The sequence below is a fragment of the Phodopus roborovskii genome, unplaced genomic scaffold (assembly GCF_943737965.1).
Source record: "Phodopus roborovskii unplaced genomic scaffold, PHOROB, whole genome shotgun sequence".
In the NCBI taxonomy this organism is placed as follows: domain Eukaryota; kingdom Metazoa; phylum Chordata; class Mammalia; order Rodentia; family Cricetidae; genus Phodopus; species Phodopus roborovskii.
Window position 1 is genome coordinate 2,986,709 of NW_026125295.1, and position 23,245 is coordinate 3,009,953.

At 49.4% G+C, this 23,245-nt stretch overlaps 1 protein-coding gene across 1 annotated transcript in view; it reads right to left on the bottom strand.

Moving 5' to 3' along the window:
- Nucleotides 1-5,063: 5,063 nt before the first annotated feature.
- The window catches only part of Trim71 (tripartite motif containing 71), a 46,522-nt gene continuing 28,340 nt past the window's right edge, over nt 5,064-23,245 (bottom strand). Inside the window, exons 2-4 of the mRNA XM_051201875.1 lie at nt 16,647-16,814; nt 8,676-8,810; nt 5,064-6,618 (exon numbers count right to left, since the gene is read on the bottom strand). Of these exons, the coding sequence (XP_051057832.1) occupies nt 5,167-6,618; nt 8,676-8,810; nt 16,647-16,814 (1,755 nt within the window). The 3' untranslated portion in view covers nt 5,064-5,166. The remainder of the gene's footprint in view (nt 6,619-8,675; nt 8,811-16,646; nt 16,815-23,245) is intronic.

Consider the following 23,245-nt stretch of genomic DNA (forward strand, 5'->3'; position numbering starts at 1 on the left):
CGGGAGAAATCCCCCTAACCACCCAGTGCCCTGAAGAACCCTGAGAAACCACACACAGCAAGGGTAAGTGGCAGAGGCAGCTGGGACCCCAGGTGGGCTGGCAGGGAGGGCTCTGTTGCCAGGGGGAAGAAGGCTGGTACTGTGCTCCTTCAATCCGCTTGCTGTGAGAATGAGACTCAACTTAGTCACTCCAACACCAGGCAACAAGCCTCTGCGAATTCCACCCAGACTTCTTAAAAAGAAAAAAAAAAAAGGGGGGGGGGCGGGAGGAAAAAAAAAAAGGACTCCACCGAGTCATGTATTCTATAGTTACTTAAAAATTAAAGTTTCTTTTTTTGTTTAGTTTTATTTTTTTTCCCCTTGGCTGACCAGGCACGAGAGCTAATGGATAGTATTAAACAAGATCCATTATAACAAAAACCGAACCCTCCCCCCCACAACTACATGTAACATGCTAGTTAAACATCACTAAACCACCCACCCTCACCAGCATCGAAAGGGAAAAGACACTTTACCACCCTAAAAACAAGAAAGCCCCATACATATGGTCTCCCTCTAAAGGAGACGACTACACAGACCTCTAGAACCATTGCAAAGGCAGTTACAAAGTAAACGCATCGCTGCCAACATTCAGCCAGTGTGCTCTGAGATAGCCTTAAGTTACGACCTGAGCTCGTAAGTTAATACAATCATTAAAAGGAGGTCTAAGACCATGTGGATACACAAAAACATTTAGAACCATTGCTGGTTGAATGACGATGGAAAACAGCCCACCAGGCTGGATCTGTTAACCCGTAAGAACAGTTTTAAAAATAGACATTATTGAGATAGACATTATTGAGGTATTTCTTCACGGTGATATTTATTCATAAACCCAAAACCCGGTTACTCTGGTGGCCTTCAGGATGCTCTCATCCATGTCCACCAGAAGGTTACCACGATGTACAGAGGTAGGTTAACAGTACAGCATTTCCTGATAATGTGCTTCTCAAATTTATCAAGTATTTAACAAACAAGAAAAAAGGCGCGGGGCACAAGAAATGAAAGTGTTGCCTTTGGTAGTAAGGACAAATCAAATCAAAGAGCAATGCACACATCACCAGTCATTGTGGAGAGGGCTGCACCATGGCGACAGACGTCCTGCTGGGTGCAGACAGCTACAAATACAATCATGAAGTCAGAGATTCTCATTCCCTTCAAATACTTAATGCTCCCCACAAGACCTTTAGGGTTCAAACTGAAAGGGCATATTTGCAGACGCTCCTGACAGATAAAACGGCTTTCTCTTGAAGAGAAGAGACCTAAAGGCCTTTATTCTAGTCAAGTTCTCTATTAGGTCAGAAGCAGTTCCTAACACTGTATGCAGAGCTGGTTTGTGCCAGGAGAAAGCAAGACTGGTTGAGAACTACTTGCATGACCTAACTTCTCTTGCTCGCTGTCAAATATTTCTCTACTGGAAGTCAATTCTGGATTCCTAAACATTTTCTCCGAGGCAGTCTCTCTCATCTGCCCACTCCCCGCTGGATTAATACCATCCTGTTTGAGACCCATCAGGCGCAGACATGAGGTAGATGACTTTTGCCAATAGTGAGGTAGGGGGAAAAAAGTTATATAACCCAACCAGTGTGGTGAGGGGTACTGTGTCCTGGGACCCTGGGACCCACACGGAACCAGAGAAAGCCCTGTAGTACCAGGAGGTCCCAAGCCTATCTAATGTGCACAGGTGACATAAGCCTTCATTACAGCCCCAGACTGTCAACCTCTCAGGAGAGAGGTGTTCTAAACAAGTATGTTTTGGCACCGCTGTGTGTGTGTGTGTGTGTGTGTGTGTGTGTGTGTGTGTGTGTGTGTGTGTGTGCGCGCGCGCACGTACATTATTATTATTTCTTAAACAGGAAAAACAAGCCTAAAAACTTTGGCATACCTTTTACTACCTACCAGAATGCAGCAACCCTACAATCTTCCAAACCCAGAAGACAACATAAACAACAGTATTGTGCTGTTTCAACCCTACAAGACCTCTCAACTCCAATAACTAAGCTTTGGCTTAACTACAGTGACAGACTGAGCCACCCACCTCAAAGTGCCTGTACATCCTGGCAGCTTCTTTGGCCCAATACTAAGTCTGATTCTGTTTAGGGCACCCTTGTATGTTTCCCCAGATAAGTTAGACTTAAAAAGGGTATTGATTGAGGAGTTTAGTGCACTTGGGGAACAGCCCAGACCACTGGGCTCCAAGCCAACTTTAGGAGTCACCCTGCTAGCCACAGGAGAGCTCAGCAGTGCAGGCAGACAGGGTAGCTTCACCAACAAATTTAGAGATTAATGATTACTCTCAGCTTACAGTTTTGGAATGTTAAGCAGGTGCTAACCAGATGTTTAATACTCAAACTTAGATATATTCACTTCCAATAGGGACCTCCTGAGCCCAACCCTCTCCAGCTCCTGTCACCTGACCAGGGCAGATCTCCCTGGGGGACTGATGCCTGCTTGTCTCTCTCCTGTTGTGCACACGGATGGCGCCACGCACGGCCTGTGTCATGGTATGGAACCGTCAGTCTGCTTTGTAACACTCTCCAAAGTGCTTAGCACCAAAACCCCACAGGCTAGGAGAAGTCTGTCTCGGGTGGCCACAAACGGCCACTTGTTTTAAAAACGAAAGTTCTCCAAGTGTGACCGTGTCCCTTAGAAGCCAGGCAAGCACCATTCTGAACACAGAAAGGTGCAGGACCCACACACCTCTGAGGACACACCCACTTTGAATTAACCCTTCCACAGCCTACCTACTTATTCTTTTAAGACCCAACCATTTCCAGCCACTGCGGTGGGAACCTGGACCGAACGCTCAAATCCTAAGTAAAATATCAAGTATTTTTATTTGTCGTAATTCACCAGAAAAATTTCCTACGGAACAGCCAGTATTCCTGCCATTAGTAAGCTGTGAAGAGGAACAAGAATAAACTAAAATAGCACTGAAAAATAGCTTTTCCCTGGCCACAATTAAAATCCGGTTCTTGAGAATGTTACCAAGATTCTTTTTCTCCCTGATCAGAATCATCGTTAAGTGTGTAAAGTCAGTTGCTTTGAGTGTTTAAAGGTTACAGGTTGGGCAGATGGGGGTGGGGGAGTTGCCTCCGGGTTACTCTGCCCTATTATTAAAAAAAAAAAAAAAAGCCAGGTTAACACTTAGGGGACATAATAAAGGCTACAAGAATATGAACTGGAGAAGGATCCACTATTAAATTTTAGCAAAGGACCCTGAGCTCATTCATCACCCTCAGGAACAGCAGCCAGAGACTTTTGGGGTTCCCTGATTGTAAGCCATTCTCCCTGATGAAGTGCATCGGCACCTGCTTACCCCGTTTGGATCACCCAGAAACCCTGAAATTAAAAGTCATGTGAATGAACACCATAGTTCATACTGGCGAGTTAAATGTCCCCGAGCAACCTCGTTGACACGCTTCCCATCACCACCTTCTCCTAGGGATGACGGGAAGAAAAACCGCTCCATTTATTAACTTTCTTCTTTTAAAACCAAATCCGTTCTGGACAGAAACTGATCTTTGTGGTCTGTTTTGGGCACGAGCCCTTCTGTCCTCAGCCAGCCATGCAAGCCCCTTTTCCAGTCCGATCCGATTTCAGTAGTGAGGCGTACAGGGGCGCAACCGAACCAGGTCCTCACCCTCGACAGATGATGGTGTCGACAAGACCCAATCTGAGGTTACCACAACCAGTCTTTAAGTGGCATGGGACACACCCCCACGATTCTCTTCTTTGGTACAGGTTTTAAAAGGATATACATTGTGTCCTGCACTTGGGGGGAGGGGGGATTTGGTTTACAAATGCTTTACATTCAAAGGCCTTTAGGGGAGAGAGTGGGGTTCATGTTAACCTTGAGGTCTGACTCCACTCAGGTTCAAGGATCCTGAGGAAAAAAAAAAAAAAGACCTGAGCCAAGGGGGCGGGGATGGGGTGCTCCTACTCGTCATTCAAACATTCTATATTCCCTGAACTTCCAAAGCAGGAAAAAAAAATTGTGCTTTTCAAATAAAAGTTTATCCCTTGGCCTACTATATACTCTTGCGGAACGTTCACTCTGGGGACAGGATCCCCGCCCTCCTGAACAGTCCCTGATGCGGGGGTGCCTCGCTTCTCCAGCACCCCACTGTGTGGCGCCCCGTCCACATCTGAAAAGCCCCTCTCTGAGAACAAGGTTAACTTATTTGCTTACACCTAAGTCTTTATAAACAAAACACAGAAACTTAACTTGAGAACACTTTTAAATGAGAGTCCTGAGCTAAACCTATTTCTTAGAAAGCAAACTGGGAAGAAAAGGTTCCCTGGGTTGCCATGTGCCAAGTCCAGCTCTCCCCCGCCCCAGGCGAAGATGGCTTTGAAACATACATACACACACATACCCTTCTTAGCAGAGACAAAAGACCAGACACCTAAAATATGAGTGGTCTGCTTTTCTTGGCTAGCAAGCCACAGCCATCCTAGGGATGAAGATGTTTGACACTAAGGTAACCCGAGGACAGAGAAAAGCTCTGTCGCAGCATTTAAAAAAAAAAAAGATTCCCCCCCCAAAGATCAAACCAAACAACCTATCCCCACACACAGTATTCTCAAGAACACAAATACACTAGAATCATGAATTTTAAATCCTATCTTTCCAACATCTTATACTTTTCTTTTTTACTTAGTAGTTTTTTTTTTGGTTTTTTTTTTTGGGGTTTCCTTGGCTCAATTTACAAAATGCACCCCACCATATGCTTCCAGTGCCCTGGAGGGTGCAGGAGTGCTGGCCTGTGCATACCACACCCTCAAGAGGGGAGGGAATACGAGCTCCACAGAGGAGCAAAGAGGGCTGCTAGAGAGGGACATGCAAAGATCTGAGGTAGATAGAAATTATCACTTCACAGGCTCAATCCCTGCACGAGAGAATTACATTCATCTGTAAAAAAAAAAAAAAAAAAAAAACAATAAAAAAAAAAAATTAAGATGAGGTAGGACTTAAGCAATGTTGTACTTTTGATCTCTTAAAAAAAAAAAGGGGGGGGGGAGAGAAAGCAAAAGAAATATCCCTGAGATGATTTCTTCTTTGAAATTCAAAAAACGACAGACGCACACATGCACACCCTAAACACAGAAACCCAGAAGATGCGATTAGAAGATGAGGATTCGATTGTTGCCGAAGTCCACCACGACGATCAATCCGTCTGGGGTGACAGCGATACCCGAGGGTCGGTCCATCTGCCCAAAGCCACTGCCTTGAGCACCAAACTTGCACAGGAAGCTGCCGTTGGCCTCAAACATCTGCACCCGGTGATTTCTGGAATCAGCCACAATGATGCGCCCTTCCTGGTCCACGGCTACGCCCTGTGGTCGGAGGAACTGCCCATTGTTGCTGCCCTCTGAGCCCAAGAAGCGTGCTGATTGGCAATCCGGGTGAATGACCAGGAGTCGGTGGTTGTTGAAATCGGTGACTACCAGGTGACCCTCATGGTTGAAAGCCACACCCCGTGGAGAGTCAAAGTGTTTCCAGAGAGATCCCTCGAAGCCGTACTTATTCAGGAAGACCCCATCGGGCCCAAACAGCTGTATGCGGTGGTTCCGGGTGTCTGAGACCAGGATCTTGCCCTCAGAATTCACCGCTACATCCCACGGGTAGTTAAACTGCCCGTTCTTGGTTCCTTTTTCACCGAACTTGAGGAGGAACTGGCCCTCAAAGGTGAAGATCTGAATGCGATGATTGTCTTTGTCGGCCACTACGATCCTTCGAGAGGCATCGCAGGCCACCCCCGCTGGCCGGTCAAACTGCCCAGGCCGGGAACCTAAGGTACCAAACTTGTGATGGAAGGAGCCACAGGGCTTGAACACCTGGATTCGGTTATTGCTGCGGTCAGCCACAATGATGTAGCCCTCCTTATCCACACTCACGCCCCAGGGCCTGCAGAGCTTGCCCTCGCTGTCGCCCTCGCTGCCGAAGCTCAGCCCCGGGAGCCCGATGCCCACGTAGCTGCGGCCTGACTTGACCACGACCTTGAAGGGGCTGTTCTCTATATGCTGGTTGCACAGCATCACGGACACCAGGTGCTCGCCCTCGAGCTGGGGCCTGTAGCTCACCACGTAAGTCCCGTTCTGTTGGTCACTTACTTCTGCACCAAACAGGTTGCCATCGGGGCCCAGGACCACAGCTGACATCAGGTCACCTCCCGAGAGGCGAGGCTCACCGTCATGGTCATAACCCATCACGGTGAAGGAGGCTACTTTGCCCTGAAGGGCCCGCTTAATGCCATCTCCCGTGGCCTTTGTGAGCGGGGCGAAGGCCCCACTGCTGACGAAGCCAAAAGACTTGAGGGCAAGGTACAAGGCTTGGTCGGGGGGTGTGAACATCACTCGGTCATCTTCTTGGGGCTGTAGGAGGCTCCGGATAGTCTTGAGCTCCTGCACCTGGGCCAGCATCCGGTCTCGGGCCAGCAGGATGTCCAAGGCTCGGCCCTCTTCCAGGACCTGCTGCACCGCACTGACAGTGCTATCCAGCTTGTTGAGGTTTTGGCGAAGCTTCTCCACCTGCAGGTACAGAGACTTAGCCTTCACCTGCCTTATCTTCTCCACCTGGAGAAAGAGCAAACAGACTCAAAACCAAGCACAGCGAGAGTGTGCGAGAAAACCATCCCGAGACCTGGACTGGAGGCACAAAAGCCTGAATTATGTGGGAGCAGATCTTATCCGACAAACGAAACACGACGGCTTCCTCCTTTCTCGTCCCTTTTGAGTTCAACCCAACTCTTCAGTCCTTTGGCTCTAGACCCCCACCATGAGAGAAGCAACCCAACTCCAGGTTTGCCAAGCATCATCAAGACTGGACTGAAAGCTACGAAAGGTCCACAGCAACCTAATTCTGAGGTCTAGATTACGAAGTAAGCATTATTGTTCTGATTATGTGTGTCTGTGCATATGAGTACAGGTGCCCACAGGTCAGAGGGGCTGGGTCCCTGGGAGTTGTTTGGGGGGGTGGGGGGACCCTCACTATGTAAGCCAGGCTGGACTTGAACTCATAGAAATCTGACTGCTTTGTGTTCCTCCAGGGCAGGCCCTAAAAGGCGCAACTGTTCTTAACTGTCAATCTGATAAAACCAGAACTACCTGGGAACAGTCTCTGTGGGACAGCCTAGATCATTGTAGCCTAGCTTTGCGGGCCTGTCTGAGAGGAAATCTGTCCGAATTGGATTAATTGGAGGAAGGCCCACCCCAAAAGCTAGCTGGGCCACTACCACACACGCGCATGAGTGCACACCTACCGCTATGCTCTGGAATGTGGGTGACTAGACGCTTCAAGCCATGCTGCTTTCTACTTCCCTACAATAACGGACTGTAGGCCAGAATAAACTCTCCTTTGCTGGGGTATTTTATTGTACCAACAGAAATAATAGAACAAGAAACAAAAACAAAAAAAACAAAAAGCGAGCAAATGAAAAGGATGAGGTGGAGGTATCTGTCCTAGCGCTCGGGAGGCGGAGGAAGGTGAGTTGAGGGGGTGAGGGGCCCGAGCATCCCCGGCGGCGGCGGTGGCGGCTATATAGACACCCGTCTCAAAACAAAACCTACATCGAGCCTGTGAGCAAGGGGCACAGCCAAAACGACGGCCCCAGAGCTGCTGTGGCCGCCTTTTCCACCGGGGGACCCAGAAGTGGGGGCTTGCTAAAGCAGCTCTCACCTTCTGACACACAACACCTCAGGGTGTGACAGTGACGGGCCACGGGCTGCTTAGGCCCTTGTCAACAACCCTACCCCCAGGAGACCCACCATGCTCTTCAGGCCTCTGCACACACCTGTCCTCGTGTGCAGAAAGCCACGCTAAACACACGCACGCGCGCGTGCGCGCTCACACAGTTAAACAAAACAGCACTTTGGAGTGCAGCACGGAAGGAATGCTCTTAGCCGAGAACCAGAGTTTGGTTCCCAGCACCCAGGCCGGGATGCTCAACAGAAACTCCAGCTCTAGGGGGAATCTTATGGCTCCACGGGTACCCACCCACACAATTTTTAAAATTGTGTTTCTTGGGACCTAAGATATTGTCCCTACCATGGTGCTGGCTTAAAAACAAGCCACCTGCCAGAAGAGGCCTCTTCTAAGTCAGTTTGCAGCCCTGTGTTGAGAACAGCCAAAGAAAAGGTTGAGTACCAGCTGCACTGTAGGTAGCCTGAGCTGACCTTCTTAGGTATGTGGTGGTAGGGACAAGATCAGAATGGCTAAGGCGCTGATCGGTGGGAGTCTTCCCAGCTGATTTTTATCTACCTAGCAGCCCACCAGTGCGGCCAGCGCTCTTCCCTGCCTTCAACAGGAAACACACTCCCCACCTCCCCCCACCCCCTCAGCAAGTGGAAGCTTTCCACATGGAGTCAGGAAGTACAGCCAGCTAGGACAGCAAAAGTAAGGACTGTTTCCTGTTTCCTACCCGCCCCTCTGCTAACAAGAGTTCTAACTGTCTCCCTCTTGTCTGCCTCCTCTCCAGGGTGAGCAACAGAAAACCTGAGCCCTGCCCCATCCTGGATACTGGGCACTTTCTGAAAGGGTTTCTTGTTGTTCTGCTATATAAGTGACATCCAGTATTCCAGGGACACCCCCTCCACCCCATCTTTCTGGAAAATTACCAACTATTCTAAATTACCTTCCACAGCAGCTCACACTCGCGCTCCTCCAAAGCCTTCTTATGGCGGGCCGTCACAGCCTTGACCTCCGACTGGACCACCTTGGACTTCATCTCCACCTGCTCTGCCACAGTCTGGGCCTGCTCGATGCTCAGCTGGAAAAGCAAGCAGAAACTTTAGGCACCCACACCTCACCTAGCTAGGATGACAAGACGCTTCCGTCAGGCCCGAGGGGCTCATGCTTGAACAATGCTGCTGGCACCTGCTGAGGTGGAGCTGTCCCTTTGTTTTAGACATGGCTCCTCCAGTGACTATCAAGACTATTACAGGAAACTCACAACAGGGCAACCATTGCCGGTTGCTTCGTGTCAGATACCGGGAACGAGCCCCGGATATAAAGTCTACAGATGTCGGGCTTGCTCCCCAAACCTGAAGAGACTCTTGCGGGCCAGGGAGGCACGCAGACACGTGCACATTTGCACCAGTTGTCAGCAATCTCTCCTGACCTAACCTAAGGAACTCATCAATCACGCCCTGCAGTCAGGGGCCCTTCATCTTACATGACCAGGCCCAGTATATCAGCTGGCTGAATCAGACATATTGTTCATAAAAAATTAATCCAGAAGGCCTGGTGTATTCGTTAATATTACATGAAGTGTCAAAAAAAAAAAAAAAAAAAAAAACCCACAAAGATTTCTTTGAGACACTGAGAACTACACTGTCAGGACTCATTTTAGAGCAGATGGTCCAACCAGGTGGGTAGAGAAAGCGTAAAGCCCGAGGGCACAGCCGCACCGATGGGTAAGCAGTGGACTGGACGTGCCCCCTTGCGCAGAGGGCTCTCTGGACAAGTGATGGGAGGGGCTGAAGCAGCGCCTCAGGCTGGCGAGGTATTTTATTAAGAAACCCCAGGTTCAAATCCCAGCTCCTATTATATTAGTTCTCTAAGCAGACATTTGCCACCATCTTCTTGACGGCTAACAGGAGAGAAAACTTGCAGAGAACCAAGCACCGGCCGGAGTCAGAGAATGCTGTTACTCAACTTGGGGTTCAACTCTTGGCTGGTGAATGAGGTGTGTAAGAAACTGGTGTGTGTGTGTGTGCACACTCGCGTGCACGTGTTCCACATTTGTGGGTCCCAGCAATGGAACTCATGTCACTGGACTTGGCAAGACTAAGCCATCCACTGAGCCACCTCACTTGCGTCCAACCTCCTATTTCTTCTTGTTTTGTGGGAGATCCACAGCACAGAAACTGCCATCGGCGACGTTTGGTGCCCCCGGTGCAACCGTCACCACAAACCCAGAACTCTCACCTCAGAAACAATGCTCTGCACACAGCAAGCTGTCCCCTGCAGCCCTCTTCCGCATGGAAACCACAGAGCTGCCCATGGCAGCTGCTTTGTCTAAACAGACAATACATGGATGGCCTGCCTGATTTTTTACAAACACTCTTCTGAGCCAGGAAGCCCAATGCCATTCCCTTATTCTGACATGTATGAATGGGACTCATACATGCCACCTCCTGGCCTGGATGAAATGATGTTGGTAATGGCCAAGCCACGATTACAGTGCACCTCCAACACTCGCTGGCTTTCACGTGGCTGCCTGTCAACCCCAAACTGTAAAGTTGCAGCTGGCTCCTCTAGGTGGACTGGGTGCTGACAGACTGCCCACAGGGTAGGATGCAGGCTATCTCTTTAACCCTCTTTATAGACCAGGCTGGCCTGGAACTCACAGATCTGCTTGCCTCTGCCTCCCAAGTGCTGGGATTAAAGGCGTGAGCCACCACAGCCAGCCTTGGTGCTTTTCTTTTAAACAAAGGGTTTTATTTATTTAATATTTATTTCATGCATGAGTGTTTTGTTTTCGTGTATGTATATGAATCATGTATATGCCTAATGCTGGCAAAAGCCCGAGGAGAGCATTACAGTCCTAGAACTGGAGTTATAAATGACTGTGAAACACCATGTGGGTGCTGGGACTTGAACCCAGGCCCTCTCCAAGGGCAACAAGTATTCCCAACCACCCAACCATCAATAACCACTCCGTCTTAAATTTTTAAAGGAATTTGTTTTTATTGTTTTAATTATATGTGTATGTATATAGATAGATAGATAGATAGTGTGTGTGTTACCACACGCTTGCAGTGTCTACAGAGGCTGGATCCCCTGGGACTATGTGGATGATGGATCCAAGTCCTCTCCAGAAGGCAGAGGCAAATGGCTCTGAGTTCAAGCGCAGCCTGAGTTACATACAGATCCTGTACCCCCCTCAAAAAAAAGGGGGGAGGGAGGATAATAATCAAATCAAGAGGCAAGTGTAGAATTAGTGACCAATGTGCCTCTAACACCCACAGGGTGTCTCTGTGTAACCTTGGCTGGCCTCGAACTCACAGAGGATCTGCCTGCCTCTGCCTCCTAAGAGCTAGGATTAAGGGCGTGTGTGTGCCCCCAATGCCCAGCTCAGCTGTAGTTTCTTATTCAAGGCAGGACAGGTTCGCTCTGTGCAACCCTGAGTGTCCTAGGACAAGGACGAGGAAGACAGGGAGGGGTAAACAGGAAGGGGGGAGGAGGGAGAGAAAGACAAACTACTCTGAATATACAAATGAGGGGCCACAAGTTAGTTCAGCAGGTCAAGGTGCCTGCTGCAGGCTGGGACCAAGTGGTGACAGAGAATCCCCAGGTTCTCTGGCCTTCACAAGGACATGGAGGTACATGCATTCCCCACACACAGTTACCTAATACAATGTATCAAACACCTGTCTAATAAACGAATATTTTAAACACCTGTCACAAGCTTACTTGCGTTAACCAGATACTACCCATATGCTGATGATCATCATCTTAAAAGTGGTTTTCAAAAATGCAACAACTGTGGCTCCAGGTTTTTGTGGCCTGGTTAAAACAATCACGATGAGGGACCTGGGGAAGGAGGGGGTTTGTTTCATCCTACGGACATCACCAACACAGGCTTGGACACGGCTGTCTGGTGGGAGCATTTTCTGAGCTGAGGCTACCTCTTCTTAAATGACTAACTTGTGCTGGCACTAGTCAACACACAGTCATCTTAAGGGACAAACTGTCTCCTGCAGAAAGTGTGCACTGTGAGAGCAATGATACTTCTAGCACGGGGTAGACGATCATGCCCTCACTCGATGATCTTCATTCATCTGTGTGTCCTAGCGCGCGCACGCGCGCGCACACACACACACACACACACCCAGAGGCCTGTGTTTATTTATCACCCAGTTGCACTTACTGGAAGATCTGTACCTTTCAACAGGCAGAAGGGATTTAAAGCTTTTATGGCACCCGAGCAACCGAAATAGCATTTTAAAGTGGGGGGGGGGGGTCGGTATCACACCGAGCATTCCTGAGGATGATAAAGAGGTGCAATGGGTCTGCCCCAACACACTGATGCAGGACTGGTTCTGCAGGTGAGAGAGGGGACGAGGTGGTGGCCTTTGCGGTTAAGAGGGAGTTCCGCTCCAAAACACGTCGTGCTCCACTGAATTCATTTTTTTCAAACATGATTTATTTTAACTTTTTATGTAAGAGTGTTTGTTTGTCTGGCGTTACAATTTTGACCTGGGCGGGAACTGTAACTACAGTCTTCTGAAAGACTGTCAGATGACAACAGAGGGCTGTAACAGGTCAACTGTGCGTACCAGCTAACTCTTTCATGGCAGCCACTCACTGTGTGACTCTTTCCACGGTACAGCTAGGAAGTAGTGTCACAGGCCAAGAAGACTGGGAACCTCGAATGCATACTCAAGACTCTCAAACTGGAAACCTGGGGTTCTCTTTATAGCGGTATCTAATACCTAAGAACTGGCAGTCAATGGACAAAGCCCTAATGTAATCAGATAAAAACCAAGATGCCTGTGGAGATTCAAGCACACCAGCAAATCTTCAAAGTGCCGGGCAGGAACAGGAAGGCTGGTGGGAAATGAGGTGTTGGGGTACCCTCGAAGCCCCTCAGAGAAAGGCCAACCAGGTTTCATATGCAGTGGTTCACAACTGAGTTTCTGTGAGGCCAGGGCCTGGCAGCAACTCTATCACAGAACCTTGAGTACCGGATCTTCCTACACCTGATTATTACCTCCAGGGTGGGGGTGGGGTGGGGTGGGGGAAGGGGCGGTGGGCAACAAGCAGAGCACTCTCAGGAAAGGGGATGGAACGGCTGGGGAAATCTTTTCTGAACAAAGCTGAAGGGTTGAAGGTGTAATTCAATGGAAAACGAATGGGAGGCCCCGAGACAAGAGTGGTGTACACAACACACCTTTAACCCCAGGAGTCCATGCAGACACCAGAGTGCCACAAGTTTGAGGCCGGCCTGGTGCGCAGAAGCAGCTTGTGTACGCCAGCCTCGAGCTTTGCTTGGTGAGATCCTGAATGTTAAGAGATGGGGTGTCTGCTGTGAAGATGTAGCTCGGTGGTGGTGGTGAGCGGGTTATCAAAGCCCTCACTCACCATAGCAGTCAGTAGTGACCTACTAACCCTAACTGTTAAAAACTCAGCAATATTCAGATAACAGTAAAAAATTGTTTGTAAGGATAAGCAGAATTTTTCTAGATTTTGGTGGAGACTAAAAAAAATATTACAAATTAATAAATGGCCCTTCTCATATTAGGGAGAGTTGGCTGTCTCTGGGTAAATCTTTATAAAGTCGTGTGTGTGTGTGTGTGTGTGTGTGTGTGTGTGTGTGTGTGTGTACACTGGAGCGGGGGTGTATGCAGATGCTTGCGAAGGCCAAAGTAGGGTCCCCAAAGATATTCTATTTGTGTTACCACATGCTTGCAGTATCTGAGGAGGCCAGAAGATGGGGCTGGATCCCCTGGAACTGTGTGGGTGATGGATCCAAGTGCTCTGCAGAAGCAGCAAGAACCTTAACCGCTGAAGGCTTAACCGTTTGGTTGCTGTCCTGTGAGGGACTTCACCCCACTACTGCACCCGCTACTGCACCCATGCCTGGCCCAAATGATGCACATAGCACTCAGGAAGCACACAAGGAGAATGTTCCATGCCACCTGGACTGCAGGGTAAGCCGCTGTGTAAAAACATAACACACAAACAAAAATCCGTGGTACTATGGCTACTTTTCCCTATGCCTTCATGATACACACTAGTGTGGATTTAAATTAACCCCCCCCCAGAACTCTGCCTTGCATATAGTCAGTCAGTCATGTCTCCTGCAGCTCTCAGCATTGCAGTTGGGGGGGGGGGGGACACGATAGACCTCCCCCTGCATCCAACCCAAAGCGGGCACACACCCCCCCTCCACTACCCTGCTCTTCTACCAAGCATGATCTCCAGAACAGCACCAGACACTGACTACCAACTAACACTTGGCCTCTTGGCCTATGCTTGAGTTGCGCAAGACCCAAAATCTCCTACACCTCTATTCCTCTCTCTTTAACTAGAGCTCAATTGCCTACAGCTTAAACTTTTTATTTATGTCTGTTTTCCAATCTCTGCGTGCACCTCGTGGAAATGGAGTTACCCGTGTTTGTGAGGGGCCATGTGAGTGATAAAAATGAAATCTGGGTTTAAACACAACAACTCCTCCCGCCCATTTCTCTGTAGGTCAGGCTGGCCTCAAACTCACAAAAATCCACCTAGCTTTCTGCCACCTGAGTGCTGGGAATAAAGGTATGTGCCACCGTATTTATTACCTATTATCATGTACACAGCTTTCTGTCTGCATGTGTGCCTGCATGTCAGAAGAGGGCACCATATCTCATTACAGATGGTTGTGAGCCACCAAGTGGCTGCTGGGAATTGATCTCAGGACTCTGGAAGAGCAAGCAGCCAGTGCTCATAACTGCTAGGCCATCTCTCCAGCCCCCTCCATTAAATCTTGACAACGCATTTATCTCCCCTGAGTAGCTGAGCACACAACAGAGCATCGGATCTATGAGTTCAAAGCCATCCTGGATCTATAAATCAAGTTCCAGAATAGTCATGGTCAACAGGAAGACCCTGTCTCATGTTTAAGATTATTCAAAGACCTTAGAAGGTGGAGGTCATGTGGCATGCTTGCTTGGAGCAGGAGCAGGGTGGCCTGCATTGGGTTGGACCCAGAGAAAGGCATACTGTGTTTGTGTGTGTGTGTGTGTGTGTGTGTGCGCGCGTGTGTGTTTGTGTTTGTGTCTGTGTGTGTCTGTGTGTATGTTTGTGTCTGTGTGTGTCTGCCTGTGCGTGTACATGTGTGCGTGTACGTGTGTGTGCGCGTGTGTGTGGTGTTTGTGTCTGTGTGTATGTTTGTGTCTGTGTGTATGTTTATGTCTGTGTGTGTGCGCGCGTGCGTGTGTGCGCGCGTGCGTGTTTGTGTCTGTGTGTGCGCGTCTGTGTGTGTACGTGTGTGAGCGTGTGCGTGCGTGTGTGATATGTCTCCCCCACCCCACCCCACCCCTGGCTCTCTCAGTCCCGGGCCAAGGGCAGTGGCCGGGGATGACATCCTGAGGGAACAAAATGAAACAGTTCTTAGAGAATTCTACTTGTAACCTCGTCATCTGTGGAGACAGACATCTCACCATAGAGCAGAACAATGGAGATACAGTAACTTCAGAAACGGGTGGTTCAATTCCCAGCACTCCCATGGCCGCTCATAACTATCTGTAACTCTGGTTCCAGGGGATCTGGTACCCTCACATAGACTAAAAAACACCAATGCACGTAAAAGTAAAAAGTCCTTCTTCTTCTTTTTTTTTTTTTTGAAGAAGCAACAGAAGTGAACTACACAAGCCTGTTGTTGTTATTGTTGTCGTTGTCGCCCCCCCCCCCAATCGTGAGACGCGGCCTCATGTTGCCAAGGCTTGCCTGGGATTCTAGAGTTCCAGGTCAGGAGACACCAGGCCGCTCAGCTGTACAGGCATTTAAAAAGAAAGATGGATGAAGAGGGGCCCATCGTGTAAGAGAGCTGGAGAGATCCCAGGGGCCTACAAGGCAACTTTGAACCATCTGCAACTCCCAGTTAGTTCCAGGGCGTAATCTGATGCCCTCTTCTGGCTTCCAAAGGCACTATACACACAGAGACCCACGCCCACCCCCCAAAAAGGGGAAAAAACAAACTGGTAAAAATCAAGTCCCGATCCTGATGGCAGGACCTGTCATTCCAGAAACACATCCTTTAACCTGTATCTGAACATTAGGAGAGGAAACAGGGAGATCTACTTAGTCTGAAAATACTACTCTAATGCCATGCATAGAAATCCAGATACTTAAACAGCCAGTGAGACCTTCGGACTCAGCCAGGTGTGGTAGTGACCTGTGATACTTGGAAGGATGAGGCAAAACAAAACTCGGCCAAACTGTCAGGAAAACGCTCGGTTCTGTAGTATAACCCCCCCAAAATATGACCTTAAAATATTTTTAGCCTAAATACTTCAAAAATGTAAATAAATGAGCTTTCTATACAGTTTCTGCCGGAAATTTAGCGATGTTTCTCCTCTTTTAAGCTTACCTAGTAATTCTTGGGAGGCATGTCATAATTCCCTAAACGCTTGTCACGCAGAATAATAGACAGGAAGAATTAACATCAATCAACTACGTATAACACACCACTGCTTAACAATGTAGGAGAAGTTGGCCAATTCTTAAAATGTCACACATGTCCCTCCCCAACCATAAAAGGAATGGTGGTAATTCAAGGACAGGCATTTAAGTAAATCACAAGGCTTTATGACTGCGGACAGTTCAAGCGTCATGTTCGGGTCTCAGCTTTCAGTAAGTAAATCTGTGTATCAAATACTTGTGCCTAAAAGAGCATCAGGTGCAGAGTCCCTGCAGCCCCAATGAAAACCCAATGCTTGCCAGACTGAAGCAACCCTCTGCAAAGCTAACTCAGTAACTCAGGCCAAGCACCTGCCCTCCGGCCACCTCAGTAGCCTGATGCCACAGCCCGAGGCCCCGGCAGTACAATCTGCCTACCCACCCCCACCCCCACGCCCTCCAGAAGGGACAAGGAAGGTTTGAGTAGATAACTGACCTGGATAGCTTGGCGGCCCTGCTGCACATCAGCCAGCAGCTGGATGGTGAGGGCCCGCGAGTCCTGCAGGGCATCCTGGAGGTAGGCGAAGCTGTGGCCCCCATGGCGGCCCAGCGTGCACTCTCTGCAGATGGGAACAGAGCAGGTGTCACAGTACAGGTGCAGTACCTGAGAACCAGAGACACAGGTGTGAGCACAGGGGAAGCAGAGCAGCCCAGTCTAGATCCAAATAGCCCTCCTCCAATCCAAACACTGTGAGCCCTCCCTCCTCTAGACACCCAAAACTGCCACAGGTGCAAACACCTAAATTGTCCTTTCCCGGGCCCATGCCTCAAATCAGTGGGGAGCCCCACCCACCCAAGTGACATCCGCTGCAGCGTGAGTCAGACTCACAACTGAACCACAAAGTAGGGGATAGTACAGGGCAGGGTGTGTGTGTGTGTGTGTGTGTGTGTGTGTGTGTATCCACTGCAGCAAGAGTCAGACTCACTACTGAACCACAAAGTAGGGGATAGTACAGGGCAGGGTGTGTGTGTGTGTGTGTGTGTGTGTGTGTGTGTGTGTGTGTGTGTGTGTGTGTGTGTACAGAGCAGGGGTAGCGGTGTGTCTGTCTGTCTCCTGACAGAATAATCCAGAACATTCTACTATTCTCTGCTCTGGGATTGGTGGGCTGGATGAAGAAGTTTCTGTAGCCACTCCTGTATGTGAAACAAGGTCAGTAGAGGCAGTATAGACCCCTCCTCCAAGCCCTCAGTCGGGGAGTGGTCAGCACTTGTCTGTCTCCTGGGCAATCCAGCAAGCTACAGGATGAAGCTTTTGGAATCAAGGCCAAAAGCTAACAAATGGTAAGGTCGGCCTGCCTCTTTCCTCTGCCAAATTATTCCAAGCAGCTGAGCCTGGGAGGCAGCCAGGCCCGTGTGCTGGGTAGGGGAAAGAGAGGCACTGGACACCCCTCACCTGCTGGCAGGCAAGGGGGCTCTCTGGAGAGAGGGCTGGGATGGAAACCAGCCACTCTGCAGGATTGATTTCAAGAGTAGTTGGGGGCGGGGAAAGCTGACACGCGACACAAGGAATCAAATGCGTAAGCTGCATTCTTTGCCACACGCAGCAACACACTTAAATCTCATCGTGAAGACAGGAGGTGGCGTGGTGCTCAAGACCACACAGCTGGGACACTTCTGAGCCAAGCTCGGACAGGGGCTGGCTGCTCCACCCATGACAGGACACTACACCGTGCTCAGACCCACAAGGGGTCAGGGTCCACCTTGGACCCAGAAGCCAGGAAAAGTTGGGAGACAGCTTTAGGTGGGTAATTTAGGCAGAGGCTCCCAGAATAGAGCTCAGAAAGAGCCAAGCGGGAAGGCTGCTGTCTCTCACGCACAGGTGCTTAGTGGGGTGAATGCGCCTGCATCGAGACAGAAGAAAGATTTGGACAGTCTTCTTAATCTCACAGAGTTAACTCATCAGATCTTTTGTGGGATTGGCACAAGGAAATGCTGGCTGTGACCAGTTCTGCTTGCTTTCTAACCTGTAACAGTAGGATAAAACCAGGCAAAAAGCGATTGGCTTTTTAGGCAAGCCTATACCCTTTAGAATGAAGCGGCCCTCCTTGTCTGCTAATCTGGAAATTCCCAAGAAACCTCTAGATGACTGCACTGAATCACCCAGAGCAATCCCTTGCAAGTTTCAGTGCAGCGCGAAAGCAAAATGCATGCTGCATGCATTCCTTCCCTTCCTCCCTCCATCTGCCCAGGGAAAAAGGGACCACTCCCCTCCTAAAGTGAGGTGTGAAACCCTGCCAACAGAAGGCCTTCAAAATTAAAATACAATGGGCTAAGGTCTTCCCTTGCCAATAGACTGACCCTTGCTTTCCCTAGATGTGAGTGAAAGCAAATGGCCAGCCTACAGGGTTCTCCATAACCAGAGGCACAGCCCACCCCCCCCCGCCCCCACCCCTGGGCCTGGGCCACCTGTCCAGCAGCTTGCTCTGACGTGCTTGGGGAACAAATGGGGTCTGCCTAGGTCCCTCAGGAGAACCTTTCCAAGCTTCAAAATCCCAGGAACCAGCCCATCTGGGGGGTGGACAACAGGAAGCTAAGAGCTTTCAAGCAATTCTGGGCTAAGATAAGAAAGTGGGCTCTGGGCTGCAATTGTCCAAGTGTTCAGAAACTCCCAGGCCTTAGGCTTGTCAACCCTACAATAGAGCTTACATGATGCCAAGCACTGGAGGCCTTACAGTAAGCCTGGGTGGACTCGGGGGGGAGAGAAATTCTGGTTCCAACAGGCAGTGCGCGATCAGAAGAATAGATGTGCAGAGACCAAGTGCTTCCAATGAGTCAAAGGAGTCCCACATGAAACGTGGCCCGGAATCCTATCACAAGTGGATGGGAGCAAATCCAAAGAATGGGGGGGGGGGCCCACAGCGAGGAGGGGCAGCAACACGGCACCCAAGTGGTTGCTAATAGAAACTACAGATGCACAAAACAGCCTGGGCACGCTTGTAATTAATAAAACTGCATCTCAAGACCACACATTGTTGCAAAACCATAAAAAAAAAAACCATCAATTTTTAAGTCGTCTAGTTATGTATGAGCTGAAGTTAAAATTTGGGAGCATTCCAAGCTTACTCACCTGCCATTTCTAAGACGGGGGAGGCAGAATTTTAGAACTACAGACGCACACTCCATGAGGAAGGACACCGGGAAACTTTCTTCCCAGCGGTTGGGTAATTAAAGGAATAGACTTGGGGCTACGGAGATGACGGTGGGCTAAATAAATGCCTGCTGCCAAGCCCGACAACCTGAGTCTGTTCCCAGGACCCACCCATGGTGGAGAGATCAGACTCTAAGTTAATCCTGCTCTCCACACAGCCTGCCTCTAAAATAAATACATGTAATTTAAAGCTATAATGGATGGGAAATCCTTGGAGCCATTAATTAAGGGGGGGCAAGGAATAGACCGAGTTAGGTAGAGGAGGCTGTGGCCCCCAAGTGGCGGCCAGGCCACTACCAGCGAGTAGGAAGGGTAAGGGTGGAGCCTGCTGGTGGCAGGAATTCCAGGGCCTACGAGCCGCCTGTTTGGGGCTACCCTGGCAGATGCATGGACACGCCCCCTCGGGCCTGGCGACAATCTGGCTGCTCTAGCTAAAAGGAGCTGGCCTGACCTCTGACCCTCAAGTGACCACCCCCTTCCCTGCCCCCAGCTTCTAGAACGTCCCACCCCTCCCAGCCTTCCTCTCCCAAAATTTCTAAAATACCAAGCAGAGACAAAGACCTAGGAATGCGGGCCCAGCAGGAAAGGAGCAGGGGGGTGGGGAAAGGCTGAAGGAAAATATAAATAAATAACAACAAAATGTGGGCAGGCTGGTCAGGGCACCCAATGAAAGAAAATGATTTGTTGGTAAACAAGATACAGTGTGTGCAGCTTTTTTGGTTTGGGTCCGTGTCGGTCCGTCCCCCACCCCCATGCAGCACCAGCTGGGACACTCATCCGGGGACACGTTGGGGAAATTCAGATTCAGGCAATGGTTCTAAGCACAGCGACCCACATCAGAGAGAAAGGGGGAAGGGCAGCTGTGATCACCGCATGGTTATGTTTGTAAAAATGCCTTAGCTGAGGTACAGTAGCAACTACTGTTTATGGTTTTATTTACTTAATTTTTTTAATTACAGTCAGTATTCTCTTAAAATGCCTTAGGGCATTTACTTGGTCTCTCTCGGTCTCTCTCTCTCTGAGGAAGGCCTCAAGCATGCAAGCACACACACACACACACACACACACACACACACACACACACACACACACACAGAGGCCACTGACCTGAAGTATCAGGCAGCACAGGGACCCGATCCTTGGCTGCACACGGACAACGGAGACTCACTTTAAAAACCTTAAGCCGAGCTCCGGAGCCATGAGAAACATCAGAACCGAGGTTTGCGGCCGGGCTGGGGAGGAGGCTCCTAGGGTAAAGGAGCTTACTGCCAAGCCTGGCCAGCATGTTTCCTCCTGTCTGCTGCTGGGGTGCACACACAACAAACAAATGCTTACAAAGGAAAAGCTAGAGGGAGGCAGAGCGAGCCCTCTGGGGCTGGGAGGCCTGTGGAGGCGGAAGGAAGCCCCGCGCAACCGCTAACACTTCTCTGGGAGAAAGAGAAGGGCAAGTCACAAACTTTAAAAGATGGGTACTGGCGCTGGGTGTGGTGGCACACGCTGGGAGACTGAGGCAGGAGGACTTCACTAGGACAGCCAGGGCTAGAGAGACTGTCTCCAAAAAACAAACAAACAAAAAAACAAACTAATACCACTTGCCATAAAGTTGGTTTGGGGATTTTGTTTTGGGCGTGGTGTTTTGCTTGCAATGCCGCCTGAGGACGGAGGGGGCGTCAGACTATCTGGAAGAGCAGCCAGCCTCCTAATGGCTGAGCCATCCCTCCAGCCCAGGTTTGTTAGTTGTTTTGTTTGTATTAATTCTAGACCAACAGCCTCTACCTCCCCCCACCCCCCCCCATGCTGGAGGGGCCAAAGTCCTCTACCACTGTCAATACGCCTCCTCTCCTGACACACAACTCCCCCCCCCCCCCCCCCCCGCTTGGAGCTCACTGTAGCATGTGCCCATGACTGTCCAGAGGCTTGAAAAAGATGAGTACTACAGTAGGAAGCCAGCACCGGTAGAGCAGCGAGCAGCGAGGCCAGTGTCTTTCTGTTTGATTTGCTAATAAGACAGGGTTTCTCGATATAGCCCCAGACTGTCCTAGAACTCACACTGTAGAGCAGGCTGGCCTGCAACTTGGGAGAACCTGAGGCCTGCCTCTGCCTCCCAAGAGCTGGGATTAAAGGTGTGTGACATCACCACCTGGCTGAGGCCAATTCTCCAAACCCCTCCGGCCTGCGGCATGATTTCTAATGACACCTCAAAGCATCCTCTGTGAAGTGCATGAGAAGATTCTGACATAGTGCCAAGAATGGAATCCACAGCCTCGCACACAGTGGGTGAGCTCCCTGCTGCTGCCCTACTCCAACTCAGACCAGAAATACTTAGCATAGGTTTGTGGTTGAAACAGTTTCACACTGTAGCCCAGGCTAGCCTGAAACCATCCTCCTCCTCCCATTCCTGGGATTACTGGCCAATATCAGTATCTTCGCTTACTAATTCTTCTAGAATGTTCTGGAACACTCCTTCATTGCTGGATAGTTGCAGAGTGTTGGGTGGATAAATTATAGCTAATGTAACCAGTACCTGGTGATAAAACTTACTGGTCAGTGCTGGTGCACAACTTTAATCCCAGAACTCAGGAGGCAGAGGCAGGTGGATCTCTGTCAGTTCAAGGCTAGCCTGCTGTGCAAAGCAAATTGGAGCTGTTACACAGAGGAAACCCAGTCTCAAACAAAACAAAACAAACAAATAAAAACCTTGAAGTTTTAAAAACTAACAAGATAGGAGCGACGGCTAAGTGGTTAAGACTGTCCTGCCCTTCCAAAAGACCCAGCGGATTTGTTTATTTGCTGTGGCGCAGTCAGGTATGAGTCAGGTACCTCTATGTACTTATGTAGATTAGGCTAGCCCCAAAATCCAGAAGTGCTGGGACTTGCCACCAGGCCCAGCCCCACATAATTTCTTTACAAAAGTAAAGCTGTTGAGTGTTTTGTAATACAAACAACAAAGTCAGCTGCCTTGGTACATAAGGGTTGCTTGCCACCATCTGGACGATCTGAGTTTGAATCTTGGAACATGATGGGAGGAAAGGGGCTCCCTCCACAAGCCTCACGTGTGCCTGTGTGCTGTCACACACGATGCTCCCTCCAAAAGCAGACTTAAAAACATGCCGTTGTGGTCCTGCACACCTGTGAATCCAGCACTTCAGGGGAGACATGATCACTGAGCTCAGCTACAGAGCAAGTTCCAGGCCAGCCTGGGCTACATGAAATGTTATCTCAAAAAAAATAAGAAGTGTTTGAGCCTGGGCACCTTCAGTCCCAGCAGGTGGAAAGCAGAGGCATGTTGATGTTGAGGACAGCCTACTCTCACATATTGAGTTCCCAACCTGCCAGGGCTATATATTAAAAAATAAAAACCATAAATAACTAAAAAACTCCATCAGCTATGTATGCTATGTGAACACACACAGGAGATAAAAGAGGAAATGAGTTGGGCTGGAGAGATGGCTCAGCGGTTAAGAACACTGACTGGTCTTCCAGAAGTCCTGAGTTCAATTCCCAGCAATCACATGATGGCTCACAACCATCTGTAATGAGATTTGGTGCCCTCTTCTGGTCTGTAGGGATACATGAAGACAGAACACTATATACATTACTAATAAATAAATCTTAAAAAAAAAAAAAAAGAGGAAATGAGTTACTGGTTCAGTCAACTACAAAGATAAATCTAGTAAATACCCCTCATCCTGGAGAGAGTAAATCAGGGTGGAACCCCAACCCTGAAGATTTGTTCAGGAGTGATGCAGCCTCATCACCCTTAGGGAGAGGTGGTCACACCGGAATATAATTAAACTGGAGCTCGCAACCTCCCTAACACCAGGGGATCCAATGCCCTCTTTTTCATTAGGCACACACATGACATGGTGTGCAGACACACATGCCCC